General features: G+C 52.2%; 1 protein-coding gene across 6 annotated transcripts in view; it reads left to right on the top strand.

The window, feature by feature from the left end:
• Positions 1-27,445, top strand: part of SEPTIN9 (septin 9) — a 512,715-nt gene that overhangs the window by 114,249 nt on the left and 371,021 nt on the right. For 5 of the 6 annotated variants that reach the window (XM_051797524.1, XM_051797521.1, XM_051797523.1 and 2 more), the window contains 9 exons: positions 2,441-2,632; positions 6,610-6,738; positions 7,130-7,211; positions 7,948-8,085; positions 14,018-14,135; positions 16,508-16,603; positions 17,448-17,544; positions 19,083-19,134; positions 19,932-22,107. In XM_051797524.1, the coding sequence (XP_051653484.1) occupies positions 2,441-2,632; positions 6,610-6,738; positions 7,130-7,211; positions 7,948-8,085; positions 14,018-14,135; positions 16,508-16,603; positions 17,448-17,544; positions 19,083-19,134; positions 19,932-20,067 (1,040 nt within the window). In that variant the 3' untranslated portion in view covers positions 20,068-22,107. Of the gene's footprint in view, positions 1-2,440; positions 2,633-6,609; positions 6,739-7,129; positions 7,212-7,947; positions 8,086-14,017; positions 14,136-16,507; positions 16,604-17,447; positions 17,545-19,082; positions 19,136-19,931; positions 22,108-27,445 lie in introns of those variants that run through there. The other variant, XM_051797520.1, reaches the window with a different exon arrangement.

Below are 27,445 nucleotides of genomic sequence, written 5' to 3'. Positions count from 1 at the left end.
CGTGGGCTGCACTGCTGGTGGTGCTGCTCCAGCACATCCAGGGCAGCCACGCCTGCACGTTCCATGTGACAAGGTCCTGCCTGCCACTGCCCCGGGCTTCCTGTGGCTTTGTCTGGTTGTGAAGCCCTGAGTCCCCCCTCTCCCACTGAAGGCAACGTGGTGAGGCAGCACATAGTGCCTGCTCCCCATGCTGGGGACAGGTTTGCTGGGTCAGCCCCTCTGCACGCTGCTGGCTCCTTAGTGGAGCTTGAGCAGCCAGGAGGTGCTGGAGATGCCCCTGGCCTTTGTCACAAGTGGATGGTGGCTTTCTTCTCTGTTTAATTTCTTTATTTCTCTGTGCATGCTGCTGCACCTTACCTGCACTAGTGTCCCAGTTTGCTGTCCCATCCCACGGGGCCAGGGCACTTGTTGCACAGAAGAGGTGCCTGGAGGAGTTACACCCGTTGCATAACCCAGCGTTGTTGCTTGTGGCAGCATATTTTCCACATGATTTAGTTGTCATTTTGTTTTTCTGGTGTTATGTAGGAATTTATTTTTTTTTTTCCTACTCTTGGCCTTGCCGTTTTGGAACAGAGCTAATTTGGGATTTGTGTTGAGATCCCTTGGCACACTGGGCTGGTTGGCATTGCAAGGGGCAGCGTGGCAGCACGTTTCCAGCTGTGCAGTGTCCCTGGGAGGAGCGAGATGCTCCCGTGTGTGTCAGCAACAGCGTGTTTGCTCTCTAGCAGCTCCATGAGTAACAGTCAGCTGCACAGCTCGGGATTGAGGGTTGGAAAAAATTGTTCAAAATGCCCCAACAGTCTTTGGGATTAGTTCTAGATTTGCTTTTTCTTGTTTTTTTACATAATTTTTTTCTCCTCGGCCTCTATTGAGCGTGTGGAAACTGGCTGTGCTCGCAGAAAGAGAGTGGTTCTGCCTCAAAGAACCCAGCAGGCTCTGGTCTGACGTGGCTCCAGCCTGTCACCAGAGGAGAAGGGATACTGGGCATGTGTTTGGAGGAGTCCCTTTGGCCCAGCCTCACTCCCATAGAGAGAGGGAGGGAGAGAAGACCAGGCAGCACATTGTGGGAGACCAGAAATAACCTTGGTGAGATGAACTGAGAGCTGTATTGCTTTCTGGAGGGGAGAGGACTTTGCAATAAGTCCTTTGCAAATAGTAATGTTTTTATTAATAATAATAAATGATGAAAAGAAAATAAATAAGCATTGCAAAGAGCTGAACAACAATAAAATGCTCGCTTAGGATGGTGGTTGTAGGCACCCAGGCACTGAGCAGCAACAGGCTGGGGTGCTAAGGGCTCTTAGAAGTGTGTTTTCCTGTAACCTCCCTCTCCATGCCTGGATCAGAGGATCATGCTGTGCGTGGCTGATGCCTCCAGGAGCTTACAGGGACCAGGCTGACCTTCTGCATATGCTGCCTTCAGGATATTTGCTGTATCCACTGTGGGTGACATGGAGCAGCTGGGGCTGGGTGGGAGCAGACTGCATCATCCTGGAGCACATGGGGCAGTTAGTCCTTCCTGCAGGCTGATGCTCCTGCCTGGGGAAGTGGATGGTTCCCTGGTTTTTGTTACAAAGCTGTTGACTGAGGCAGTAGTTGTACATTTGCTTCTTCTGAAGGGCTTTGCTAATCTGGAGCGTCTTGCAGGGGAGACAAGCACCCTGTCTCTGTGTGACACCAAAGGGCTTGGGTGTCTGGGGTAAATATTGACAGAATTAGAGCAAGATCACAAGAGCTCCATGTCTGTGTGGGTGTTGTCTGGCACGACCCACTTTGATGCAAATGTGTTGGGTTTTTTGCAAGCCTGGGTGGCAGCCTCTGATCTGTGTCAGCTGGAGCTCCAGGAGAGCACGTGTCAGTAGGTGCCAAGGATTTCTCTGTGTCTGCAAAGCTATCCAGTTCCCCAAAACGTGGCCATGGGGCATTCACACCAGCAGTCTGCATAGTACTGTAGTTCCTGTGGTATGGAGGAGCTGGCAGGCTGGGTAAGAAGGTCTGCCAGCCTATAGTGGCAGTGCCCGGGCACAGGGCTGCGGTGCAGGGCTGCTTTGTCACTCAGTAAACAAACTCCCACCTGTGGGCTGAGACTTTCCGGGTGCTGGGTCCTGCTCCACAGCAACAGATGGGCCTCTGTGGGACCTGGTGTGCTTACACCCCCTTACATTCCTCTGCTGTGGCAGCTTTGGTGAAGTGGGCAGGAATCAAGGTGAATCCAGTGAGTTAAGAAGGGAAGTCCCAAACTGAGTGTAATTTCAGGTGAAGGAAGTTCCCACATACCTCCTCCCTCTCGGCCTTTTGGTGCCCTGAGTCTCCGCTCTCTCCACGTGCTTTATTCCCGCTTCAGATCCAGCAGGCAGCTCCTTTGATTCCCTACCAGGAGCAGCACACAGCGTGTTTGGCACTGCCTGCCCATCTGACCAGCCTCTCTTTGCTTCCCCAGGTCCAGAGGCAGTTCCCAGCCACGCACCCAGCATGACAGACACTCCACGGGATGCCGGCCCCAAGCCGGCGGCGCCGACGCGGCCGGAGAAACCGGCTGCGGACTTCGGCTACGTGGGGATAGACGCCATCCTGGAGCAGCTGAGACGGAAAGCCATGAAGCAGGGGTTCGAGTTCAACATCATGGTCGTGGGTGAGTTCTCCCCCTGCACCAGCTGCTGGAAACGTGCTCGGCCAGTTGTTTTTATTGTTCCACAGTGATGTTTGTCCTCCCCGGAGTCTCCTCGGGAGCAGCGACTCGGGCTCAGCGCTGGGGTCCCTGCCTTTGGAGTCAGCAAACTCTGCTCCCAAGGAGCTGGCTTGAGTTCAGCTGTCGTTAAAGCTGTCAGTGTGATGTGCTCCACAGTCCTGTGCATCTTCCTGCATCTTGGGGTGTGCTACCCATGGGCACATCCAGGAGGGGAACACCCTGAAGGGTGTCAGGACTCACAGGAGCTCCCTTGCCAGTTCTCCTGGGAGCCCAGCACTGGTTTGAGCAGTCAGAGGGTGTTTTAAGGGCTCAGGGGCTGCACTGCTGCTGGTATACCAGAGCCCTCATCTTTGCTGGTATTTCCAGCAATTTGGGTCAAATCCCTGCTCATGAGTTTTCTTGTATTCAGGCAGCCATGCTACAAATATGAGGGAAAAAATACCAAAAGCAGTGATTCACTGGTGGGAATAAAGACCAGCAGGAGGGGTTTGCATAACTGGGTTGTTCAGCTTGAGAGGCTTCTGCTGCTGGTGGCTCCTTTGGGGATCTGCAGGGTGGCACAGGGGGGATGAAAGTGTCCCACAGGGTGCCCACATGCAGGGAGGGCGTGCTGGGGACTTGTCTGTCCAAATCCTGCTGCCTACGAACTCCTGTTCTTTAGCTTTCCCAGGCTACAGGGTGGATGGGATGAAGGAACTTTATTTCAGCCAGAGGCCACACTGCTCTGGCTGCAGCTTCAGCTCTGGGATCTGCACTCCAGCAGCCCCTGGGCTCCTGGAGCCAGGGATGGTACCAGCCGCCTGCCAGCAAAATGCTGGGTGTGCTGGAGAGCTGGGCAGGCACTGTGGGACATCAGGCAAGGAGGAAAAGGGAAAAGAAATGAGCCTTTTCTGCTTTTTTCCAGCTATTTGTATCTGGCTTGGTCCTGTGGATCAGCTTTTGTGAGCTGGGCAGTGCTCCCTGGGGCTGGGCTGGGCAGATGCCAGTTCTCCCTGTCTGAATCTCTCATGTGAGCTGCAGGGGGATGAGGAGAGTAAAGCCCAGGCCATGACCAGTGGCATGGTGATGGAGCCTCACCATCCCTCATCCTCCTGGGAGGAGCTTTATAAGGCTCCCATTCATGCAGGGATGCCTGTGATGTGTCCCCTGGGGGTCTCCCTGGGATTATGGAAGAGCCTGATCCTGAGTTTGCTAATTCTGTTAAAGATATCAGTGCACTGTAGCTTCCCAGCAAGCTCTGCTGATGCTCTGCCTTTCCCATTTTTATATTTTCATTCCCTCTATAGGGAGGGCTCACCAGGCTGTGTGATCACAGCAAGCCTGGTCACCACAGAACCAGTCCTTGAGAGGTGTTTTAACAAATCCAGCCCTTCACTGCTAGTGGAGCAGCATTCCCAAGGCAGAGGGGATCACTGCACTGGTCCTGAGAGCCTGCAAGTAAAATTGCTTGAGCTGAGCCCACATTTCCCTGCCAGAGGAGGCTCCCATCTTTCCAGGAGCAGGCTCAGCTTTCTGCTGTGCAGATGTGGAGGGATGTTCAGGACCGGGCCTGGCTATGCTTTGGCAGCTCTGTGTGTGGTATGAACGCCCGTGCTGCAGTGCTGGAAAACATTGTTCTCCCCTTGGCAGGCACTGGGCTGACTGTTTACAGGCTGGGGAATTCGTGGCAGCATAAACAAGTCGAGCTCTGGCCCTCCCAGAAGATGCAGGAGGGCCACGGGAGGAGCAGCACCTCGCAGGGTGTCCCTTGGGAAGGGGGTGCTGGGCTGAGGCTGGGAGGTAGCAGCCAGCCCTCACCCTGCTGTGCTTCTCCAGGGATGGTCAGGCTGCTAGGGATGAGTTTAGCTCCGTTATTCCCATCCAGTCTGAGCTGTGAGTCCTTGCCTTGCAATTGTTACAATCCCTGTTTTACAGGCTGGAGAGGAAGGGAGGGAGTGGGAGGTGACTTCTCCTGTGCAGGAAGTAGGAATTGAGCATCACTGCCATGGAGGTGTCACTCCTCACCATGTCCTTGTGATGGGGCTTTGTGAAAATCCTCTGCCCAGCGTACCAAGGTCCCTGTTCAAAAGGGTTTCACCAGCCCAAACAGAGCTCTGACAGGGGGCTGTGGGTTGAGGTTGGCTTAGCCCTGTGTCTGCTTAAGGCTGCAGAGATGAGAAAAATGTCTAAGCTTAAAAACAAACAAACCCAAAGCACATCTTCTGTGTTCAGTTTTTGGTGCAAAGCAGCTGGAAGGAGAGGAGAGGTGGCCAGGCTCAGCTGAGTTTTCCCTGCTGGATTTCAGCTCTGGGAAAGGCAGTGAGCTGCAAACCAGGGGTGTTGGAAGGGAGTCTGCCCTGTGCTCAGCCACCTGCACCACGGCCATCGGGTCCCTGGGTGCAGCCCCATCATCTCCCAGCAAGGTCAGCCTGCGGCCACAGTTCAGATGGGGACTTTGCATCCATGGCAGCTGATGGCTCTCACCTCTGATCCCTTTCCAGGCAGTGCAGCTCCAGCAGTTTGGGCAGGCACAAATGTAGAGACCCACTGCCCGGAGCTCTGGCAGGGTGTCACCCTACTTTCACCTCTCCCCAGGTGCTCCATGTAATGATGAGCAGTGGTGCAGCAGGGCCTTTGCTTTGGCTCTCTGTGTGCCCAGCTCCAGACCTCTTTGTGCTTGGCCCTGTGTTTTAGACAGCAGAGGACTAGGAGCACTTGTCCCCAGCTTGGTCCATGTGTTTCTCTTAGAACCCAACCATGACAGAGTTTTCCTGCTTTGGATTGCAGCCAGGCCATTGGTAACATTGTAAAGTCAGCTTTAAATTGGTGTTTGATCAGAGAGTGAAGTGATGCCAGGAGGTGATACCCAGTGCTCATGCATTGGTTGGCCCTACAGTTGTCTTTGGCAGCCTGGAGAACATGGGTGAAACCCTTGCTGACTCTGCTTAGGGACACTGTGTGGGACAAGGGACATGCCAGTGGCAATGCCACAATAGTTGGCTGCAGCATATCTTGGCAGAACAGGGCTGGAGGGGTCCTCACAGTGTGTGCAGGAGCTCTGCAGTGGTTGTAGGGGGCACAGAATATCTGCTCTGAAGCAGGAGCCAGCTGCTTCCTGGATTTAGAGGAGTTGGTCTGTTTTCTTTGCTGTGGAAAAATTGTTCTCTGAGCTCATGGGACAGTTGATCTGGAGAGTCAAGAGCTGCCGGTGTCCATTCTCTGCAGACTGGCCTCAGCTCTGGGAGATGAAGCATGAAAATGCTTGTCTCTAAAAGCTGTTTTTTCGGAAGCTGTGGAGTCTCATGTGCTTCCTGGGATGATGTTTGTGGGATTCAGAGAAGCTCCTGGCGTAGACCTGCTTGAAGGGATCTGTGCAGCCAGCTGGTCCGATTGCAACAGCAAGTCCGCCAGGGCAGGAGCAGCAGATGGGTCAGGGCTGAGGTTTGTAAGATTGTTGCTGTTGTTAGTCCTGTCCAGCTGAGGGCTTGCCAAGCTGCTCCAAAGGCTTCCCTGTGGAGCCTGACAGAGGACAGTGCAAGAGAGTAAAGGCACAGGTTTGTCAAGATGCTCCTTCCTGGGATTCCCTGGTTCCCATGCCCTTCTTCAGGGCTGCCAAGTGTCACTGCAGCCCTCCAAACATCCCCAGTAGTGTCTGCCTGTCCTTGGGTTTGCTGTGATTTCGCCTGGATGCAGGCAACCAGCTCTTGACCTGCTCACTCCCAGCGAGCCAGGGAAGGAGTTTGCTGCCTGCAGAATTTTCCTGCCCGGCTGGACATGAGTTCCCTGAGCCGGGGGAGCTGCAGGGGAGCAGCTGCACCTCTTCCCTCCCTCTGGCAGATCCGGTGCAAGCTGAGTCTGTCAGCATCCCCGTTCCCTGGCCCCTCACAGAACAGCCTGGAAACAAGTGAGTGCTGACCGTGGGTTATCCTGCTCTTTTCCAGGTCAGAGCGGCTTGGGGAAATCCACATTAATCAACACCCTCTTCAAATCCAAAATCAGCCGGAAATCTGTACAGCCCACTTCTGAGGAGCGGATCCCCAAGACCATTGAAATCAAATCCATCACTCACGGTGAGGCTCTGCAGGTCCCACCTGGTGCTTTGGCTCTTGGTCCTGTTCCGCCTTGTATCTCTGGGGGCTCACAGAGGTTATTGTCCTGCACTAAACCTCCACCCTCATCTCTCTGAAGGGGCTTTTACCGTCTTGTGATGTTTGCAGGGATGAGAAAACATCTATTTTTTTCTTTATTCATCATCATTAGCTTAATATTGTTGGAAAGGGAGCAAATGAGGTGGCCGTGGGGATGGCATTTCAGGGCGGATGTGGGGCTCCTTTGGAGTGCTGATTTGTGGCTGTGAGAAGCTGTGGAGGTACTTTTCTCCTCTGGGAGCAAGCTCCAGCCCTGCAGCTGATTTTGGGAGGGCGGGCTTGCCTCACGTGGCAGCTTTCCTTTCCCTTTCAGAGATTGAAGAGAAGGGGGTTCGCATGAAGCTGACGGTCATCGACACCCCGGGGTTTGGAGACCACATCAACAATGAGAACTGGTGAGCTGCCATGGGGACCAGGGCAGAGGGAAGGCGGGTGAGCCCCGGCCCATCCTGACCTGGTGCTGAGGGCTGTAGCCTGGTCCTGTGCCACCCATGCTCCGTGGGGAGCAGGGAGGAGGGTTGTTGTGGTGGCAGCGCGGTGCCATGTGCCCCGGGGCTGACCCTGGGCCCTGTGAGAGCCCACAAACATCCTGCTGTTCCGGGCATGAGACAACCTTTGTTTGTGGCCAGGAGCAGCTGTGTGCCAGCAGGGCCAGTCCCCGGACCTCGCTCATGTGGCTCTGAAGGCTGAACTGTCCCTGGAATCCCTGGGACAGTGACTGGCTCTGTGGGATGGCCCCCGGGGCTGGACAGGGCTGGGCAGTGGCAGGTACCTTCTCCTCACCACGGGATGAGCTGGGTTTGTGGGGTTTGATTCTGCTCTTGCTCCTGTGCTATGACACCATGCAAGGAGCCAAGGTGTGCTCCCAGCCATGTCCTGCCCCTCAGCCAGGTCCAGGAGGAGAGAAGGGAGCACTTTTTAGGCACTTGCTTGTCTCAACCAGCCAGTAAATCCCCTTCATCAGTGCATGGAGTTGCTAAGCAGTGAACACATGAGGTTTGTGGGATTCTCTAAGATGCTGAGTGTCCCTGCCTTGGAGGGTTCTGCTTCACACAGGCCAGGTGGGAGGGTCAGGGTGGTCCAGGTCCCTCACACAACCCCATCATCCCGTGTTCCTCTCTCTCTCTGCAGCTGGCAGCCCATCATGAAGTTCATCAACGACCAGTACGAGAAGTACCTGCAGGAGGAAACCAACATTAACCGGAAGAAGCGGATCCCTGACACGCGGGTTCACTGCTGTATATATTTCATCCCAGCCACGGGCCACTCGTATGTACCCCCCTGTCCCTGTCACCCCCTTGGGCTTCCCTCTCCTGCCTTTGGTCTGGGGCAGCTCACAGTTCTGCCTGGGATCCTCCTGTGTTTCCTGGGGACTTGAGGAGCCTGAGGACAGCGTGAAGCTGTCCTTCTCAGGGCTGTGGCATCTGGAGCCCTTGCAATAACACAGCAGAGCTGCTATACCCCAGAAAAAAGTGATGTTTCCTCTTCCATAGGGCCATCAAAGCCTCTCTGAGCTCCAAGGGAGCTGCTTGCTTTGCTGTGCTCACCTGGCTTACTCTGCCAAGAGTGGACACCAGCTCTCAGATTGGTTGGAGGTGCTGCCTTTGCAAGCAGAATGTTAATTTTTTCTTGCTGTGCCCCTGACATTGTAAGGGGAGAAGCCAGTTTTCCTTGTGCTTCTAAGGGAGCAAACACCCTCACCCTGTAAGGGTATTTTGTAGGTTGTTTGACTGGTCTGCAAGTGGGATGCTGTTTATTCAGCCCAGAGCTCTCCTGGCTCTGGCACTTCTCAAGTGACAGCATCAAAGGCCCAGATCTCGCTCTACTTTTTTTTTTTTTACTTTTTTTTTTTTACTTTTTCTTTTTTTCCTTTTTTTTTTCTCTTAGGCACACAGCCCACCATGAAAATCTGGGGCGCTTAAAGTGTCTTGAAAAATGTGGCTTGAAAAAAGTATCACAATGTAAACCGAGACCTAAGTTTCCTTTTGATTTGTGTCAATTCCTCCTACTTCTGGCTCTGTCTGCATGGGGATGTTTTTGGGTCTGTTTTCAAAAGTAAATTTAAGCCTCAAGCACTGTATTCATGTCAGCCTTTTCCACTTCCCCATGTGGAGATTTATTCTAATAGAAAATACTTTGTTTTGCTTCTGTCAGTGGGTAGACCAAAAATGCATCTTTCACTGGAATAAAATGACTGCATGGGCCAGTTATGCTCCTCTTGGGTAACTGATTGGGAGCAGAGGGGCTGACAAAACGTTTATGGTTTAATACAATAAAGCAGAAAAGGTTTCAAAGGGAGATGACATTTTTAGGTCAGTCCACCGTGTTGGTCCCGCTTATCTCAGCCCAGATCTACAGACCCTGCCTCGGCAGGCCCGGCCACTGCAGCGTGAGCTGCACTCCAGCTTTCCCTCATTGCTTGGGGCTGTTCCACTCTTAAAAAAACCCACCCAATCCTTAGACCCTGCGGGTGTTTGACCTGCACAGAGGTTGGAAATTTTGGGTGCCTGGGTAGCGCAGGATGTGGAGCCCCATCCCCGTGTCCCCCACCGGAGCCTCTCCAGCTGCGCGCTCTGGTTTCTCTCACCCGCCGGCTCACAGCAATTGTGTGGATATTCAGCTGCTTTTTTTCTTTCTCTCCAGCAAACATGTGTTTCCAATATCCGAGCAGGCCCAGCAGCTGGGGGCTGTTGTTGCTGAGCCCTGTGCTGATCCTCTTTCCCCGCAGCCTGACGCTCGCTCCGGCCGTGGCTCAGGGTCTGCTCTGTCCTGCCCCACTGTCACCAGCTCACACGCCCCCTCCTGCCATGGGATGGAGGGAACCAGAGGAAATGAGTGAAGGGGGCAAACCCCACCGGGAGGGAGAAGTCAGTGGGAAATTTTGCTTCTCAGAGAGCTCGAGCAGGCTTCTTTTCTGCTCTCCTGTGAAGCCCAAGTTATGTTTCTTGTCACCATGGATGGACTGTCCCCAGTGGTGCCCCTGAAAAGATGATGTGGCCACCTCTACTTTGGGGTAGAGCTGCTGTGGCAGCGCCAGTAGCAGCAGATCCTGCTTGGGAACTCACGTCCTGGGGTTGTCATACAAGGCTGAGTGCAGGTTTGTGCCCTGGCTGAGGCAGGTGATCTGTGGTTCCTTGCAGGAGGGTATGGCAAGGCCATCAAGGTCCTTGCAGTGGTGCCTCCAGCTTCTCTGGGAGATGATGGGGAGGATGGCTGGCAAGGGCAGTGGCTGGTGGAGCTGCAGAGACCTGCACTGGGGACACCCAACTCCAGAGAACCCCACCATGCCCACATGATGCCATCTGCATGCTCCACTTGCCATCCTGGGAATTTTGGTGCCACCCCTCCTGGGATAGTTCTTAGGGGAGCTGCTGCCTTCACAAGCCAAAGCAGCAGTGACTCGTGTCCATCTGCCCTTCCCTGCTGATGTGGATGGGCACAGCACAGAATTCAGCACAGAATTCAGCATCCCATCCCCTGGGTGCTGCAGGCAGCTGGGTTAAGCCTGTCATTGGGGGAGAGCTTACTTTTTACTTAAATAAAAAGGTGAGAGAGAGGATAAAAAGCAAAGTTAACCAGGTACAGAGATTCAGAGGCCAGAGCAGAGGATTGCTCAGCTCTGTTTCAGTCTGGCCCTCCCATCTGAGCAGCTCAAGGGTTAATCAGAGGAGAAGTTTCTGCTGTGCAAGGAAGTTTGCAAGGGAGTTCAGGCCAGGCTTTGCAGCCCATCTAGTTTGCACACAGCCTGTCCTTCTTGTAACACTCCCATATAACCATTCCTGTGAAGACTGAGTATGGTGCTGGCAGGGGCTTTCAGCTGCAGCTGCACAACCCTGACTCTGCCACCCAATAAATATCTCTGCTCTGACCCCTGCAAAGCTCTGTTCAACTCGGAAATGGGGCTCTGGAACACTGCCTGGCCTCAGCAGCCCCTCTGCTGCCTGTACTAGGGCTGTTGGCTGAGGGACTGCCCCAAGTGCTGCTTTCCCTGCTGGCTGCCCCTCTCAGGTGCCCACCAGCTCCCTCCAGCAGGTGATGGGGTTGGGCGGCTGTTGGGTTCTCACCGGTGTTTGCTTAACACAGGGCTCAAATTCTTGCTGTGAGTTTGATCTGGGGCACAACCAAAAGGAAATAACTTTGCAGCTCGCTGTGAATTTTGATTCCTGTAATAGCATTTCAGGGGAACCAGCAGGAATGAGCCTCTGCTTAGACCCTGTCTGTGTGCAGTGGCTGAGGGCAAGGCAGAAATAACGTGTGTCCAGCCACCACAGCGTGTGTCCAGCCTTGAGAAGATGTGCCCAGCCATGACAGTGTGTGCCCAGCTGCACAGCTTTTCCCATCCCCATAGCAAGAGGGGATGAGGGAGCAACCAGCCCTGTCTGGGTTGGGCTGGAGTCCGTCCTGCACCTCCTGCTCCAGCCCATCTGCTCCCCTTAGGGCTCCTCCACCCCTCCCAGCAAAGCCCAAAGCATGTATATGGCTAGTTGCAAGTTAATAATATCAAAGACCATTTGGGGAAGGGGAAGAAAACAGGTTATGTTTTTTTTCTTGAGCTCTACCCTCCCTTCTGTGATCTGCTTGGAACAGATAGCTTGTCATCATCAAGCCATATTTTCTCCTTTGATGTCTTCACATGAACATGATGTCTAGTGACAGGTCTTGTTGTTAGTGAAAAGATTAACTTTCTTTTAAATAATTAAGGTTTTTTGGGGGCTACCCATCAGAAATTGGTAGAATATCTAGAAAGTTGCAAAATACCCTAAATAACAGATAGTTTGTTCCTCTGGGGAGTCCCTTGATGTTCTCCAGGATGGTGCAGGGAGGTGACCTCCCATGGACGAGGCACTTGCAGGAGCCCATCAGAGCACAAAGTTGTGTCAAAGGTGCCTTGGGCTCTTCTGGCTTTGGGTGCAGATGGACATGGTCACTGTGCCTGTGTGGATGGGGTGGACACAGCAGGGAAGTGGGCTGGCTCTGGCTCTGCCTCCTGTTCTCTGGCATCCTCATCCTCTGGGTATCTGTGAGGGGTCTGAGGGTAACTGGGCTTTTACCATGTAGTTTGAGCTGAAGTTCAGTTGATTGCCTGATTGTGAATTCATCTGCATTCGCTACATATGCATCCTGGTCTTTAAAGGAAAAGCTGATGAAAGAGGCAGGAACACAGACTCAGTAGGGAAGAAGCTTTTAGAGGGAAAAAATTGTTTGGAAAATAGCAAAGAGAGAGGAGGGGAAAGAATTCTACTGGGAAAGGAGCATAACTGCATTACTTCCTTGGAGGTCTGGGAAATACATTATGCAGAGCTCCAAACAATGTTTGCCAGCAGCAAGTCAGCTTAGATGTGTCCATGGGGGGTTCCTTGTAGTTTTTTTCTGTTCTTTTTTTCTTTAATAGCCAAAATCTTTCTTTCCTGGGGCCCAGGGTGATCTGTGACTCTTGAGTTTGTGCTGGGACCTTGTTTGTCCATGTGCTAATGATGTGCTCTGGGCTATGTGTCTCATTAGTGTGCAGGGACAGGGTCCACCTGGCACAGTCCAGCCTGATCCCTGGGAGAGGAGTGGGTTTGACCAGGGAGGAGTTCACTGGGTCACCAGCACTGGCTGTTCTGGAGCAGCCTTGAGCTGCTGTTTTCAGATCAGCGTGAGCTGAGTGGGTCTCTCCTGGACATCCCTCCCTTGGCACTGGAGCCAAGCAGGGGTGATCCCATGGGATGGGAATGCTGCCTGGTGACTGCTGAGGAGTGGGATCAATCCCTTCCCTTCTGCATTCCTGTGGCTCTTTCTGGGTTTGCAGGGGTCTCCGAGCCCTTTGTAGGGCCTGAGAAGACTGTGGTGGGGTTTGCTTGAGTGTGTTGGCAGTAGGGGCTCTCTTGGCCATGTTCTCCCTGAGTGCTCCACTCTGTGTTTTCCCCCAGAGGGCTCCTGCTGGATGCCTGCTTGCACCTGAGCCTTTTAAATCACTGTCCCATTTATTTTGGTTTCTTCCCTGTTGCCATGAGTTGAGGTCTCATTCTTGGTCCCAACTCTGCCACTGATGCCCATGGCTCCTCCAAAAGGTGACTTCACCTCTCTTTGCCCCAAAGATGAATTGGGCTCGTGTCCTGCTGGCACATGCCAGCTCTGGAGGTCTTGGGGATGTGTGAGTGACAGAAGTGTCCCTTTGCTTCTGGGACACTGACATTGACCTTCCTGCCCCTTCAGTGTGCTTTCAATGAGTGCTTATTTCAATCAGGCTCCTATCCCAAAGGTGTTCCTGGACCCTGGGACCTCCAGGTTTCCTTTTTCAAGGCAACATCTGCTCCACTGTCCTGCATATGTGTGTGTCCCCATCACCTCCAGAGCCACTGAGGGGTTCCTGCAGCAATTGAAGGTGCCCCAAGAAGGGCTTTCCTCTAGCTTGTTTGGGAACCCCCAGCAGTAAAAACACCTGGATGTGGAGAAGTGTGGCACCAGAGACCGTGTCAGTGTTGTCAGCAGGAGCTTTCAGCAGAGAGGGATTTCCCAAGGCACTAATCACTGAGGTTATGCAGTCTTTTCAGTTTTCCTCTACAGAGACTTTTGTTGTAGAGATTTTCTGACATTTTTGCCCTCTGGAGCAAGCAGTATCTCTTCTTTGCTCCCTGAAGCCCTGGAGAATTCACAGAGCTTTTTCTAATCCCAACTGATGGTGTGAGATGCAGTCCTGGCTCATGCACAGCAGTGGACTGGTGCTCAGCACAGGGGGGAGTGTGAGCAGGAATAGTCACCTGTGGCCATTTTCGTGTTGTGCTGTCCCTGGATGGTTGGTGACAGCTTGGACAGAGCTGGAGGAGGTTTTGATTTGTACATGGCAGTGGGCTGGCCCTGCAGCCAGCATTGCCCGTGCTCTCATCCCGGCTTCACCAAGGACATGTGTAGCTTTGGGCAAGTTCCCGCAGTCCTCTGTGGCTGAGCAGCCCTGCAGAGATAAAAGCCCTCTGCCACTTCACGGGCCTTTGTGAAGGTTCACAGGCGATAGCAGGTGCTTTGAAAGGGAAATGTTTTAAGTGCTTGCAAATGATCTCCGTGCTTTTAAGAAAATGTCTTTATATGTCCTATCTGAAAGGAAGTGATTCCCCCTCTGTCTGATCTTTGAATGCCGCTCTCTGCCAGGGGATCGCAGCAGCTCCCACCTCGCTGAGGGTGTTCGAATCCCTTTTTTTCTTTTTCCTGCTGTGTTTTCCAGGCTCCGACCGCTGGACATCGAGTTCATGAAGCGCCTGAGCAAAGTGGTCAACATCGTCCCTGTGATCGCAAAGGCTGACACGTTAACGCTGGAGGAGAGGGACTACTTCAAGCAGCGGGTAAGGGGTCGGTGGCTCTTATCCCCGGGCTCCCATCTCTTGTCTCCGTCCCCTCCTGCCCCTCTCCCCCTCCTGGCTCCCCCGGCAGGGCTGGGCAGGCGAGCTCCTGGCCGGGAGCCCGGCGCATTCCTCGGGCTGCAGCTCCGAGCGATCCCACGTGGCCGGAGGAAAGGCCTGCGCTCCAAGCGGTTCCTTGTGTTTCTCTTGGATCTTTGTCAGTGCAGGATAAGTGTGGAGCCCTAAGTCTCCAGGCCTGCTCCTCCTGCCTCCTGTGTTGTTGTTGTTGTTATTTTCGGGATGGTTTCTGTTATTTTGGGAGTGAAAACCTCCCCGTGCGGCATCGTGCGCTGATACAGGGACCAGGCAAAAAAATGTGTGGGTTTGCTGAGCTCAGCTGGGCAAGATTTAAGAGGGAAGCAAGGTATGAAATTCCTTTGGTCAGGAGCTGGTGGTGGGAGCCAAGGAGAGGCTGTTCAAATCCGCAGCAAGGCATGAGCTTTGCTCCGTGTACCCCTGAGGCTTCCAAGAGGTGGAAATACCCCATTTTGGGGTTTGGTAAGGGACTGTAAATCCGTTGGTGTAGCTGATGGATGTGGCTGCAGGTGTGATGGCCTCAGCATTCCCTACAGAAGTAAGCAAACCACCAAGCTCCTTGGTCCATGAGTCTGAACTGCAGGGAAGTGAAGGGAAATGGGTCTTGCCAAAAAGGCAGTTTTAGAGTCCATTAGTTATAGAGAGGACAACACCTTAGCCAGGCATTGTTCCATGCTTCTGTGCAGAAGAGGGTGAGCCACTCCTTCCCACACCAGTGTCTTCCCAGTTCTTGGTGAGCAGGATCAGGCACTGAAATATCCAGTCTGGTTTTGAGAGCTGAATCCAAACTTCGAACTCTGCAAGCAGTTTCCTTGGCTAGAGGATAGCTGGAAATGGAGTTGAAAGGTAATCCAGGCTGGGCTCAATTGGCATGTCAGCCTGTTTGCATGGGATCTGTGAGGAGCTGGTGTGGGAACACGGAGGGCTGAGTCCACAGTGCCACATCTGCTCTCTGCAGTGGCTCTTGCAGACTGAAGGCTCCATTCAGAGGTTACCAGTGCCCATATCCACGTGTCTGTGGGTGACTCTGGGACTACAAAGTCAGTCAGTCTTGGACTTAAAATGTCACCTGGACACTCTGGGCTGCTGCTGCCATCCCTGTGTAGTGGAACACCGTGGGTAGGGAGCACATGACTCGCCTGCTCTGCACCAGCTCGGTGCAGGATGAGCTCGTCCCATCTCTGATTACATTCCTGATTATAACCAGACCCCCCAAATCCTTCCAGATGGAGGGAGAACACGTAGCCACGTGGTGTGTTTGCTCACTCTCCTTATGCTCCTGGCTGCAGATTCACTGGTGGAGATGAGAGAGCAGGAAATGAGACTGGGTGGGCACAGGCTGGGACCTTTTCCCTTCACTCCAGTGTGCCTGTGTCTGTGCTTCCAAAAAGCAGAGCCCTGTCTGCATCTGGGGGTGTAGCTGGTTCAGAGAGCTGTTCTGGGTTCAGTTTGGGGTCGGCAGGGAGTGATGAAGCACCAGCCTGGCTGCAGGTTGATGCCAGTGCTGCACTGAATGAGGGACTCTGGTGCCTTGTGGAGTTGGCTTTGTTGGGTCATTCCCCTAAACACAGTGTGTGGGTTTGGATGGGGGATTTCCCTGGGCTGGATCCACTTCCTTTCCCAGCTTGCAATGTAGGACTGATGTGGAGGAGTTTATAGCCATAGGAAGCAATGGAAGTGGGTGCAGAGGCTGACTTGGAGTTTGCAGTGTTGTAGGAGAAGGCTAATCCTCTGAGCTCCCCATGAGCTGAGCCTCCACCCAGGACTCAGATTTCAGCATTTCTTTGCTTTGCACAGAGGCAAAGTCCTTAGAGGCCACTCTTCTAAGCTGTGTCCTTGTCCCCTCGGATCAAACTCCTTTTCCAAGGAGCATAAACAAACACCAGAAATCAGCTTTTTAACTTTGGGTTACAAGCCTGGCAGCTGCATTCCCCATTGCTCGGGCAGCTTGTAATGTCATGTTGTCTTTTTCAATCCCAAAACAACGCCCAGCTCATGTAACTTCATCTCACTCTCAGCCTGAGTTGTGTCTTGGCACCAGGTTCTTGCAGAGATTCCAGGGTGAGCACTTGGTGGGTGTGTGGCAGGTAAACACAGGTGTCTCTCCCCCAGGTGGGCAATGTTTAGGATGGAAAGGGAAGAGCTGCTGCTGGACTTTGCTGTGACTGGTGGATGTTGCTCAGAGAGCCTCTCGGGTGGGCTGTGAGCAGCTGCTGTGCTGACAGTGCAGCTCCTCTGCCTGCATCCCCTTCACATGTTCCTCTGCTCTTCCCTCCTAGATAATGGCTGATCTTCTGGCCAACGGGATCGACGTGTACCCTCAGAAGGAGTTTGATGAGGACTCTGAAGATCGGCTAGTGAACGAGAAATTCCGGGTTGGTGTGATGGGCTTGGATGGGCCCTGCAGCTCTGGGGGCTGGTGATGTCCTGGGGGAGTCCCTGCCAAAGGGCCTCTTGTTTTATTTCCAAGGCTGCTGTGCCCTGTCCACGGGGTCTGGCCAGAACCAAGGATCCTTCCAGAGCTCAGAGCAGGGACAGAAAGAGGGTGACAAAGGCTCCTGGGGAAGGTGTCCTCTTCTGTCCATACTCCTTTCCCCATCTCCATTCCTCCAAGGAATTCCTCAGTAGTCTGCAAGCAGGGGGGTGCATGGTGCCTGCCCATCCCTGGCTAGGGCAGCAACCTTCCCAGCACCAGGAGGGAATTTCCCCCTAGTCTGCCCTGCTCTGTGGCTGCCAATTCCAGGCCACAGGAAATAGCTGGGAATTTTTTGGCTCAGTAAAGTGGTTTGGACAAATTCAAGCAAGAAAAAAATCTTCAAGGGGCTCTTAAATTCAAAGATACCACCTTGGATCAGGAAATGACTGACCAGAAATCTGGCCACGGGTTGCCAGATGCTGGGGGCAATTCCCAGGGAAGCATCTTGATACCTTTGCTCTGGTTGTGTATTGGCACCTGCCAGTGAGGGGCTGGTCTAGACTGGTTTTGGACTGGGTTTAGACTGGTTTTGGACTGGGCACTTGCACAAGAGATACTGCTGCCCAGGTCCTGGGCTGCCTGCAGACCTTGGCGAGCAACACTGCTCAGGAATATCAGGGACAGACCAGCTCATCCCGTGATACTCTCCTGAAAACAGCTTGATGTAGGACTTTGCTCACCAGTTTGGTTTCCTGACCAGTTTTCAGGAGGAAAACATGACCTTGTTTTTTTCCTTTGATCAGGAAATGATCCCATTTGCAGTGGTGGGCAGTGACCAGGAATACCAGGTTAATGGAAGAAGAATCCTTGGAAGGAAGACCAAGTGGGGCACCATTGAAGGTACCTTATTCTTGATTTCCTACCCCCAGAGCCCATCTCCCTGCCCTGACAGGAGGCAGTGAGGTCCAAAACCAGCAGTAGAAGTGTATTTAGTGCTTCCCTGCCCCTCCAAAGAAGATAAATTCCCTGGTGTTTGAGGACTGGAAACACCTTGGCCAGTGTGGCCTTTGTGTGGCTCAGGGGGCTGCTGAGTGCTGAAGGGGACACTTCTGGTGGTCTTATGGCCTGGTTTGTGCTTTTCACACAGTTAAACAGTTTTACACAGTTAAATCCTACCTGATGGCAGGATTTTAGGGCACACAAGCTCCTGCTAGAGCCTTCCCCTGGCATCTGTACCCTCCACCATGCCTTTGGTTGGTGCCCTTGTGGGATCTCTTCCCTCTTCCATTTCCCATCAGCATCTTCCTTTTTTCTCCCCCATTTTACAGTGATGGTTTAAAGGCTAGATGAAAGCTCCTGGCTCCAGCACATCTACACATTTCCTTGTCCTTGGTTTCTGGCAGCCAGCTGGCACATCTCCAGTACCACCCCTCTCATCTTCCTCCCCTTCATTTCACATTCGTTTGGTTCCCCTCATTTATGAGTCTTTTTTATAGGAATCCTGTGTTGAGGGATGGTTTAACAAAGCTGCCAGGAAAATCAGTGTATTTTAAAGCTCTGCTGCCCTCTTGTGCTGTGTCTTTGGAAGTTCTGGGTTTAATGGGATTCATTAAACCCCTCACCTTCTGCTTGTGGTATCTCCCTTCAGCACAGGGAGACCTCAAGGACACAGCCACAGCCATAGGCAGCCTTTGCAGAACACTGTTATTTGTTGTTTTGCCATTCCTGATGATGTTTAGTGGTTGGACTCAGTGATTTTTAGAGGTCATTTCCAACTCAAAGGATTCTGTGATTCTATGTACAAGCCTGTTTGGGTTAAAAAAAAAAAATAATTCAAAAACGGAATTCATCCTCTAAATTGAGTAAATTTAGGGGCAAAATATGAGCTGTTAGACCAATTGTGGTGGAGCAACACCCTTTGACTTTTCCCTCTTGCAAACAGGCTCCAAGCCCTGTTCCAACAGCAATAGCCTCTGTCACCAAGAGATTGTTTCCTTCCACAACACCAGCAGCCCAGGCAGCTGTCACCAGCGTGCCCAGAATGCTGCAGGATGCTCATGGCCAGCACTTCTGTGGAGACAGGCCTGGTGCTCACTGCAGAGCTCACCTTGCCCCTTCCCCTGCCTTGTTTGGGGCCCAAGGGGGTCCCAAAGGACACTGCTTTTGGTTTTGTTGTTGGAACACAGTGGGAAGGGACTGTGGATGCTCAGTCAGACCTCACCAGCCAGTTGGTCATGCTGAGCTGGGGCAGGTACCTGTTACCAGCTTCACAGCAGCAAAGGGGACTGCTGGGTCCTGCATCCTGTAGCCCCAGGATGTAAGACCCTGTCTGAGCCCTCCAGATGCTGGTGAAGCCCCCCAGGGTCCTGCTTACCCTGAGGGATTGCTGTCCCCATGCCATGGGTGCACACTGATGGGTTTCTCTCCCCTCTTGCCAGTGGAGAACACGACACACTGTGAGTTCGCCTACCTGCGGGACCTCCTCATCAGGTCAGTGGGACTCTGCCTTCTCCCAGTAGTCTTCAGTCACCAGGTGGCATCCAAAGAAAGGGGAGAGCCCAGCCCAGCTTGAAGCAGCTGCTTTGCTCTGCTCCTCCATCCATCCCTTCCCCCCATCCCCTCCCAGCCTGCTGCCACACTGCAGCCCCTCTGCAAGGGGTGATCTCCATGAATGGGACTCCAGGGGGCTTTTCTCAGCTACAGTGCTGAGTTAAGGGAGGAGAGGAGCAGTGGATGGGTTGGGACACTCCAGCTTTGCTGGCAGTGTGCAGTGTGGCTCCAGCATGCTTGCCAAGCAGCTTTTGGCCTTAGTGATCCCTCACCAGTCCCAAAGACATCACCCTCCATCAGGGTGTCGTTGCAGGGTCTGGGTGATGGCTGCTCCCCCTTCAAAGAGGTGTCCCTGCTGCAGGGGAGGGGGAAGCTGAGCTCCCTTGGCTTGCTAGAAGGGTTATTGAGCTCCTCCTAAATTTGGCTCTTAAACTCTGCACGCCTGAGCTGTTGCTGACAGGTAGTTGGGTGGGACTACAAAACCTGATCCCAGGACTTGCAGGACCGGGATCTCCCCAGATGGGTGTTCTGCAGCACCAGTGAAGCCTTCTGACCCTGGCTGCCCCTTCTTGCCTTTACTTCCCTAAAGACACCGTTAACCAGCAAAGCAGGGTGGGACATTTGGGGCTGTTTGGAGCAGTATTTGGGGTGTGCAGGAGTTGGAGTGCAGAGGTGAAGGCTGGGCAGCTGAGCTGCTCCCAGCAAGATGTGACTGCTCCCCTCTCCCTTTCCTACAGGACACATATGCAGAACATCAAGGATATTACCAGCAACATCCACTTCGAAGCCTACAGGGTCAAGAGGCTGAACGAGGGCCAGGGCTCGCTCTCCAACGGCGTGACCGACAAAGAGCTGGTGGCTAACGAAATGTAACCGTCTCGCTCCGTAGCCAGGACCTTGCTCGCTCACGCTCGCTATTTCTCCCCTCTCCCCCCTTTATTTTTATATAAATCCTCTGCCACTGTCCCCCTTCCCCCGGTCCCCCACCCCCTGCCATGTTAACTGACCAAATAACCAGGTGTGGAGCGGGGCGGCCGCTCGCCCCCCGCTTTGTGCCATGAATTTGCTTCTCGGCCCCCGGCCCAGCGTTCCTGGGCTGGGGCCTGTCCCTCCGTGGAGGTCGAGCTCTCGCTTACCCCCAGCTCTGGCCCGGCAGCTGAACCCAGGGGAGCAGATCCACGGGGCCAGCAGGATTTGGGGTGCCCCCAGGAGCCCTGCCTGCCCCTCCGTGCAGAGGCTCCTCTCCGTCCGTTGAAGGCAAAAGGGTTTCTCCAGGTGAATGTAGCCTTCGGAAGCAAGGTACGGGTGGGACGAAGAGAGCAAGACAGTGCCATCCTTGTCTCCTGCCGCCTCCTCCGAGCCCTCTGCAGCCCTCCAGGACCTGCCAGCCCCCAACCCAACCCTTGTACCCCATCTACATGCAATAAACTGGGAGTGTTTAGGTGTCACCTTGCCTGTCACCGACCCCCTGCCAGGCAGAGCGACCTGCTTTGGGAGAAGTGCCTTTTCAGACTGTGACCTTGCAATAGTGTGGGAGAGGGGAAGGAGGGTCTGCCTTGTCTGTGCAGCCTGCAAAAGGCTGCAGACCTTTGTAGGGACTCCTGTTCCCTCTCCCTTGGACCACAGATGTGGCTGATGTCCTGAGAACACTTGTGTATTTATTTTTCATTCACTTGGGTGGGATTTTTGTGTGCTGAAGGCTGGGAGTGTGTTTGTCCAAAGGGGGCTGAGAGTGGAACGTCTCCACAAAGCGGTGGTGGGAGGTGGAGGGTTGTCCTGTCTTACCCATGTGATTCTTGGGCTTTTTTCCCTACGTCAGAGGAGGCTGTTGGGCATTTTTCAATCATTTTTTATTTTCTGGTTCCCCTGTGTGACATGTGTCCGTGTAACACACTCCTGTGTTTTGCTGGTCCTTGTGCAGGGGGTCTGTGCACGTGCAGACCGAGCCCTCCACCCTGGGGAGGGCTGGGGTTGTGTTTGTGGGTGCTGTGCCCGATGCCTCCCCCTGCTCTGCCCCCCAGCACCTCCTCTTCCAGTGTATCTCCAGTAAATAAGTCCCTGCAAGGGTGAGGTAGCACCGTGACACACGAGAGGATGGTCCTGAAGCAGAGCTCTGCAGTCCTGCCCCCGCCCCAGCTCCGCTTCCCTCTCTGTTCTCCACTCCACCAATCTCCATATCCTCTCTAAGGGATAAAACTTTCTGCAAATCACCCATTTTTGGGGGGCACACACTAAAATGGCAGCATGTCCCATCCTCTAGCACTGGAAGGCGCGTGCAAAGCCCCGTGGTCTCCACGGGGGACAGAACCTTCCTCGGCACAGGTGACCAGGAGGAAGGAGGAGGTTGTTCTCACCTCGGTGGGGATGCCCAGATGACGTTGTACAGGGTTTGCAGGGGCTCCCCACACATGTCCTCCCAAAGAGGCGTGGGCAGGGGGGTGCATTGTGAGAATCCATTCTGCCCTTCTCTCGTATTCCTCCCCCACCACAACAGCACCACGGAGCTGTTGGGGTACAGCAACTCTCTACTTGCTGACTTGCTATATTTTAGCAAAACCAACAAAAAAAAAGTGTATTAACTGAAAAAATATATATATATTTCAAGTGTTAAAAAAGACTGAAAGGGGAGAAAAATCTCTTTGTGTGAGGCACTTCTGCAAATGTCATCTTGAACTTTTTTTTTTCCTCTAGTTGAAGCTGGGCAAAGCAAGACACGCTGCTTTCTCCTTTGTAACCTGACTTTTTTTTTTTTTTGAAGAAAAAAAAAATAATACAATAAAAAAACCCTTCATCCAGATCTATTAAAATGGCCTTTTGGGGGTTATAAGCATTACGAAAATTTAGTCCATTTTTGTATAAATAATAGTGTTTAATATGTATTTCCCAAAATAAATGTTTCGAAAGCAAATAGAAGGAGGTTTGTTTGGAAATGTCTGTTCCCAGCCCACGGTGTGATGGTTGTTGTATGGACCCTGTGGGGCTGGGAGTTATGGGAGAGTCAAGTCCTAGAGCTGCTGTCCTCTGCCCTCTTTGGGGTGAAGGTTAGTTATTCCTAACTCCCTTTACTCTTCCCACCTTGGATACCTGCCCCAGGTACTCTAAAACACACTGGAGCTGCTGGTGATGAGTGCCCTGGGGATGAAGCCAGCATGATCCTGAGGGAGGCAGGTGGATCCCTTCCCTCTGCTCCCACGGGAAGCTGTTTCCACTGTGCTTGCTGGTATTTTTATGAAGAAGTGGGTTGCACCGAGTTCAAGGGCAGGCAGCAGCTTGTCTTTCACACAGATGTGGCTTTGGCTCCACAGGCAGATGGTCTTCAAAACCCTTCGTGACTGCAGGGTTGGCTTTGGGATGCCCTTGGAAGTTGGCTTCACTTGGAGGGCTCCCCTTCCTTAAAACCATGTTTCTCTCTGGTGTTACAGACAAGACACTGTCCATTCTGGTGGTTTAATCTGCATCTGACATGTTTGTTGTATTTTTCCCCCCAAGTAGCTGAACTGGGAAGCCACCTGGGCGTGGTCCTGAGTGACCAGCTCAGAGTGGCCCTGCTTGAGCAGGGGCTGGAGTGAGTGACCTCCAGAGATCCTTTCCAACCTCAGCCCCTCCGGGATTCTGCGATGCTGGACCTGGATGAAAACAGACCCAAGAGGACAGCACTCAGGTTGGGTTCCTGTGAGGGTGTAGAGCACAGGACAGGCTTGTGTACATTTTTCCTCTGCTTTTTTGCTCTCACCTGGGTTTTGGTGCAGTGAATTGTCTTGTCTCACATGGAATCCACTGAGGTGTGTGGTGAAGCTTGCTGATGGGCCCCACTTTGTCCCAATGCTAAACACATCCCTAGCATTACTCTTTTATTTTTGTGCTGCACAGCAGTTCCATGGTTGCTTCACCTGAAATTCCCCTCACTCTCATGGCTTGTTGCCAAATGACTCCATGGGGGAGAAAGTCTTGGGAGGGGAAATCAACATGTAGTTGTAATAATTACACACATGGACCATGGGCTTTTCTCCTGGGTGAATCTACAGCAGCTTTTCCCTGTATTGTGGTTTTTCTTATGCTGGGATCTTGGGTTTTCTTGCAGCTTTCCTCAGTGCCAGCATCTGAGCATGTGCTCGTAGAGGGAGATGGGGCAGAGGATGCTCCAGGGCTCCCCGGGCAGATGCTGACATCTGAGTGTGTCCATGGAGGAAGATGAAGCAGAGGATGCTCCGGGGCTCCCCAGGCAGATGCTCTCCTGATGATGGATTGAGAAAGTTGCCTGGAGCAAGGGGAAGGCAGGCAAAATTCCCCAGCTCAGCAATAAGGGCAGCCTTTGTTTAGCCCAGAGGAGGGGCTCAGTGGGTCGGAGGTCCCTTCGTGGGAATGGTGCTGGGAATGGTTTCCAGATGTTGGGAAGCTCCGGAGAGGTGGGGTTGGTGAAGAGAGAGCAACAACAGCAGATGTTCTGATGGAACAGGGGTTTGTGTGGTGCTGTGGGAAAAATCCCAGCTGGGGGAAGGGTTTGCCGTTGCAAAATTCCCCCTCACTCCCTAGAGCCCTGGCCACAGGGCAGGAGTGACCTCGGAGGGGTGGATGGGGAGGGTTTGGGCAGAGGAGGAGGCAGGCAAGGGGCTGCTCCCCCTGCCTGCACCCTCCCCAGCTGTCTCCAAGGGGAATGTGCCTAACGATGCCGTAGCTGACAGAAAGGGCCTTGCACTAATGGCTTATTGAGTGGCCTCACTTTAACAAATGAGGGAAATGAAGATGAGTGAGAGTTTAATTACCGATCCGAGCAGGGCTTTCCGCAGCAGTGATGGGCTCTCACTCCCCTTTGCCTGGCTCTGGGAGGGAGAGGGGGACCCCCCAGGCTCTCGGGGTGCCTGGCAGCACTGGAGATGGCTGCTTGGCCAGGGTGGGCTGGAGGTGGTTCAGGTTCCAAAGAGCATCCCCATCCAGAGAGGATGACTATAAATAATAAGAATAAAAGGGAGTATAAATAATTAAAGCAGCTCATAGTGAGTAGTTCCCGAAACGTCTGCCTGATTTAAAAACTAATTACTTGGAGGGTAATCACCACCAGAAGTGCACATATTTACCCACAATGCTGCTCTTTCCTCCTCTTCCTTTCACTCACCCTCCCCTGATTGCTATCCCAGGCATCGGCGCCCAGACTTATCACTCATCCACAGTGCACAATAAAGTGTGTTGTACTCGTCCATCTCCCTGATTAATAACGTCATTGGAGACCTGTTCAGGGAGGAATAAATCCTCTCTGGGTAGGAGGCCAGGTGCTGGCAGGAGGGGAAGCTGAGGCTGTGTGGTACCTGCAGAGCCCAAGCCCTCAGAGCTGGGAGCCCTCTCTGCCCCAAAGGGCCACCCCCTGCTCCAGGGATGGTCCCTTTGGATGAGCCTGTGCTGCCCAGAACACGGGGCACCACGACGAGCCTGGGTACCCCAGGGGGCTGTGTCATCACCTGCTCAGTATGAGCTGCTGTTAAGGGGCTTTCCTGGGCCATCACTCTCACACACCAGCCCAGAGTGCCCATCAAAACCTGAATCCGGTGCTGTGGGACCTGTCCCCATAGGAAACATCTCCCTTTGATGTGCAAGCTGGGCTGCAGCAGGCACAGGCAGAGCTGGTGATCTCAAGCTTTAATTACTGAGAAGCTGCTGCACTGCAGTTGAAAGCCTGGGGTTTTTTGATCATCTTTGCTGCATCTCAGGCAGAAAGGAGGATTTGTCCCTCTACCTCCACCCCTGTGCCAACTCCTCATGCCACCTCTGTCACACAGGGTGCTGGTCCAAACCCACCTGCTCCTTCTCAAAACCCCAGCAAAATCTTTCCTTGCCCACAGCAAGTACAAGTTTGTAATTCTTTGCTGCAGTCTAGTCTGTATTTATTTGCCTGAGCTCGTGTCTGGTCCTGTACAAATTAATAAATAACTCTCACCATCAGCCTGATTTAGGAGCAGCATTGCACTGCACTGCTTCATTTAGGAAAACAGAATAATTTATTCCTAACTTATGGGATTCAGGAGACTTCCACCCACAGCCCACGATATTTTCTCATTAACATTACCCAGCTAAGCTAAAAACTGCAATTTCATAAGTCATGCTTCCTTCAAAGGCACATTACCAGCTTCCCAGGGGCTCCAAAAGTTTACTGAAGCTTAAAGACATATCTCATAGCATGCAGTAATGTACCAAAGTCCCTTTTCTTAATACTACTGAAACCATCTTTCCTGGAAGTTTCCCTCCCCTGAACTCTTCCCATCAGGAATAACCTGCAAGGATGGCACCACGTGCCTGGGGGTTGGCAGTGATGGGCTTGAGCATCCCAACCAAGCTCTTACAAACAGCAGCACAACACAACATCATCATCACAACCTGTACTAATGACTAAATATGCCAAGCCAGGCCCCCTTAGTGGGGTTCCCAGCACCAAAATTTGTTGCAGACACGTGTGTGTGCAGCACAATGGAGGTTTAAGTGAGTGTTGCTGGGCAAGAGAACAGCATTGAGTCATTCTTTAACAAGAAGGTAAAAAGAAGAAAATATTTAGCTGGAAAACAAAATAAAAATCCTTTATCCTCTGCTCCAGGGCATATCTGGAAATGACATAAGCCAAAACAGTTCAGGTTTTGTAGTTTTATTTAGTGTTGGCAATTACCCACAGTGTGAGTGTGGGATGGAGGGCTGATATACAGGGAAATGGATGACTCTATGTGAGCTCCTTGTCACAAAGGACCATCAGAATCCAGGGCTTAGCAGTTATTTTAATCTGTGCACCATTTTTACAGCAGGCCTGTTGGCTTTTTTTTTTTTTTTTTTTAGGCAAGCCACAGCTGAACATGTTTGCTGGCAAAGTTTACAGACCCCATTTTTTTAAAACTACAAATTTTCACCTCTGAAGGACCATGTCCTGAGATAGCTTTGCAAAGACAGGGAAGCAGGAAGAACCTTAGTCCCTTCTGTACATCCCCACCATCTTACACTGCATTAGCCCAAGGCTTAAACTGTGTGAGAGCAGAGGAGTGCTCAGTGAGCCTTGCCACCAGCATTCCCCCTTCCCTGCCCTTCTCCTCTCCTGCCACCAGCCTCAGAAGAAAGTCAAGATTAAAATCATATTCCTAAAGCAAAATTACACATTGGAGACTCCCCGGCCCTCCCGGGAGGATCAGGGCATTCCTCTATAAATATCCATCCCGATATGTTTAATTTGCAGATGAAATTAAGCCTGGGAAGAAAGGGAAGGATGTCTTTTCATGTGTGGGCTGTCCGGCTTTGCCTTGAATATCAAAGTGAGACGTGTTACAAAGCACTGACTCTCTGGGATTATCTAAGAAACCTTGTAGGTCCCAAGTGACGGCAGCTTCGGGATCAAAAGGTGTGGTACTTATGCAGAAAGCCAGAAAAGGCCAGCGTGGTTCTCAGATCAGCCCCAAAGAGCCAGATCTCAGGTCAGTTTGCAGAGTTCAGAGATTTCCAAGGAAACAAGGAGGCAGGTGAGGAACCAGGAGAGGTTGGGCTTTCACGTGGACTTTGGATTAAATATTAACTCACTGCAGTGGGTTAGGAGGATAAATATTTTCATTAATCATGTATGTGCTCATTATGATGGTGAGAATAGACCATTCAAGCTTCATCTGCATGAGCTTTTCAACTCCAACCTCTCCTTTTCTGCTCGTAGCTTTTGTTAAAGCATCATTTTTATGCTTTGTCTGTTCGCAAAACTTTTTCCCACAAACAGTTTTATTGCTTTCAGCATTTTATTGGTTAGGCTTTGAAAGCACCAGCTGAAAAGATTTAGCATGAGGATAAATAGAGAGGAGAAAAAAGCATCTCTAGTTCAAACAAGGGAAGTGAAGTGGGGTGTTGGCCTATGGAGGGCCTGGGGTGGGAAAACAGCCCTTGCCAAAGGGATCTGCTGCCATGTGCTGGTGACACCTCACCACCCATTTCATTAAAAATTAGAATTTTTCCTCCTTTCCTCCAACTTTATTGTACTTTTCAATCATCATAACTCCCTCTAGCTTTCCTTCCTTTCTGTTTTAGCAGCTCTTTTCAATTATTTGGTGCTTTCCTTTTTGTTCCAGTAATTTTTTTTTAAAGACTTGAGTGGAAGGAAGAGGGAAGATAGATTGAAAGTTATGCTAGAACAAAAAAGTGGATATATGGCTGAGAGTCTAAAACCTTATCATTAACAATATTTAATAAGGAAAGAAATTATTGAGCAAGCTGAAATGTCTGAAAGTGACTTCTGAAAGTCTCC

Source organism: Manacus candei, unplaced genomic scaffold (assembly GCF_025592945.1).
Source record: "Manacus candei isolate 608988 ecotype Guabito, Panama unplaced genomic scaffold, ASM2559294v1 h1tg000047l, whole genome shotgun sequence".
In the NCBI taxonomy this organism is placed as follows: Eukaryota; Metazoa; Chordata; class Aves; order Passeriformes; family Pipridae; genus Manacus; species Manacus candei.
The sequence above is the reverse complement of the archived record's forward strand: the minus strand, read 5'-3'. Positions and strand labels throughout refer to the sequence as shown.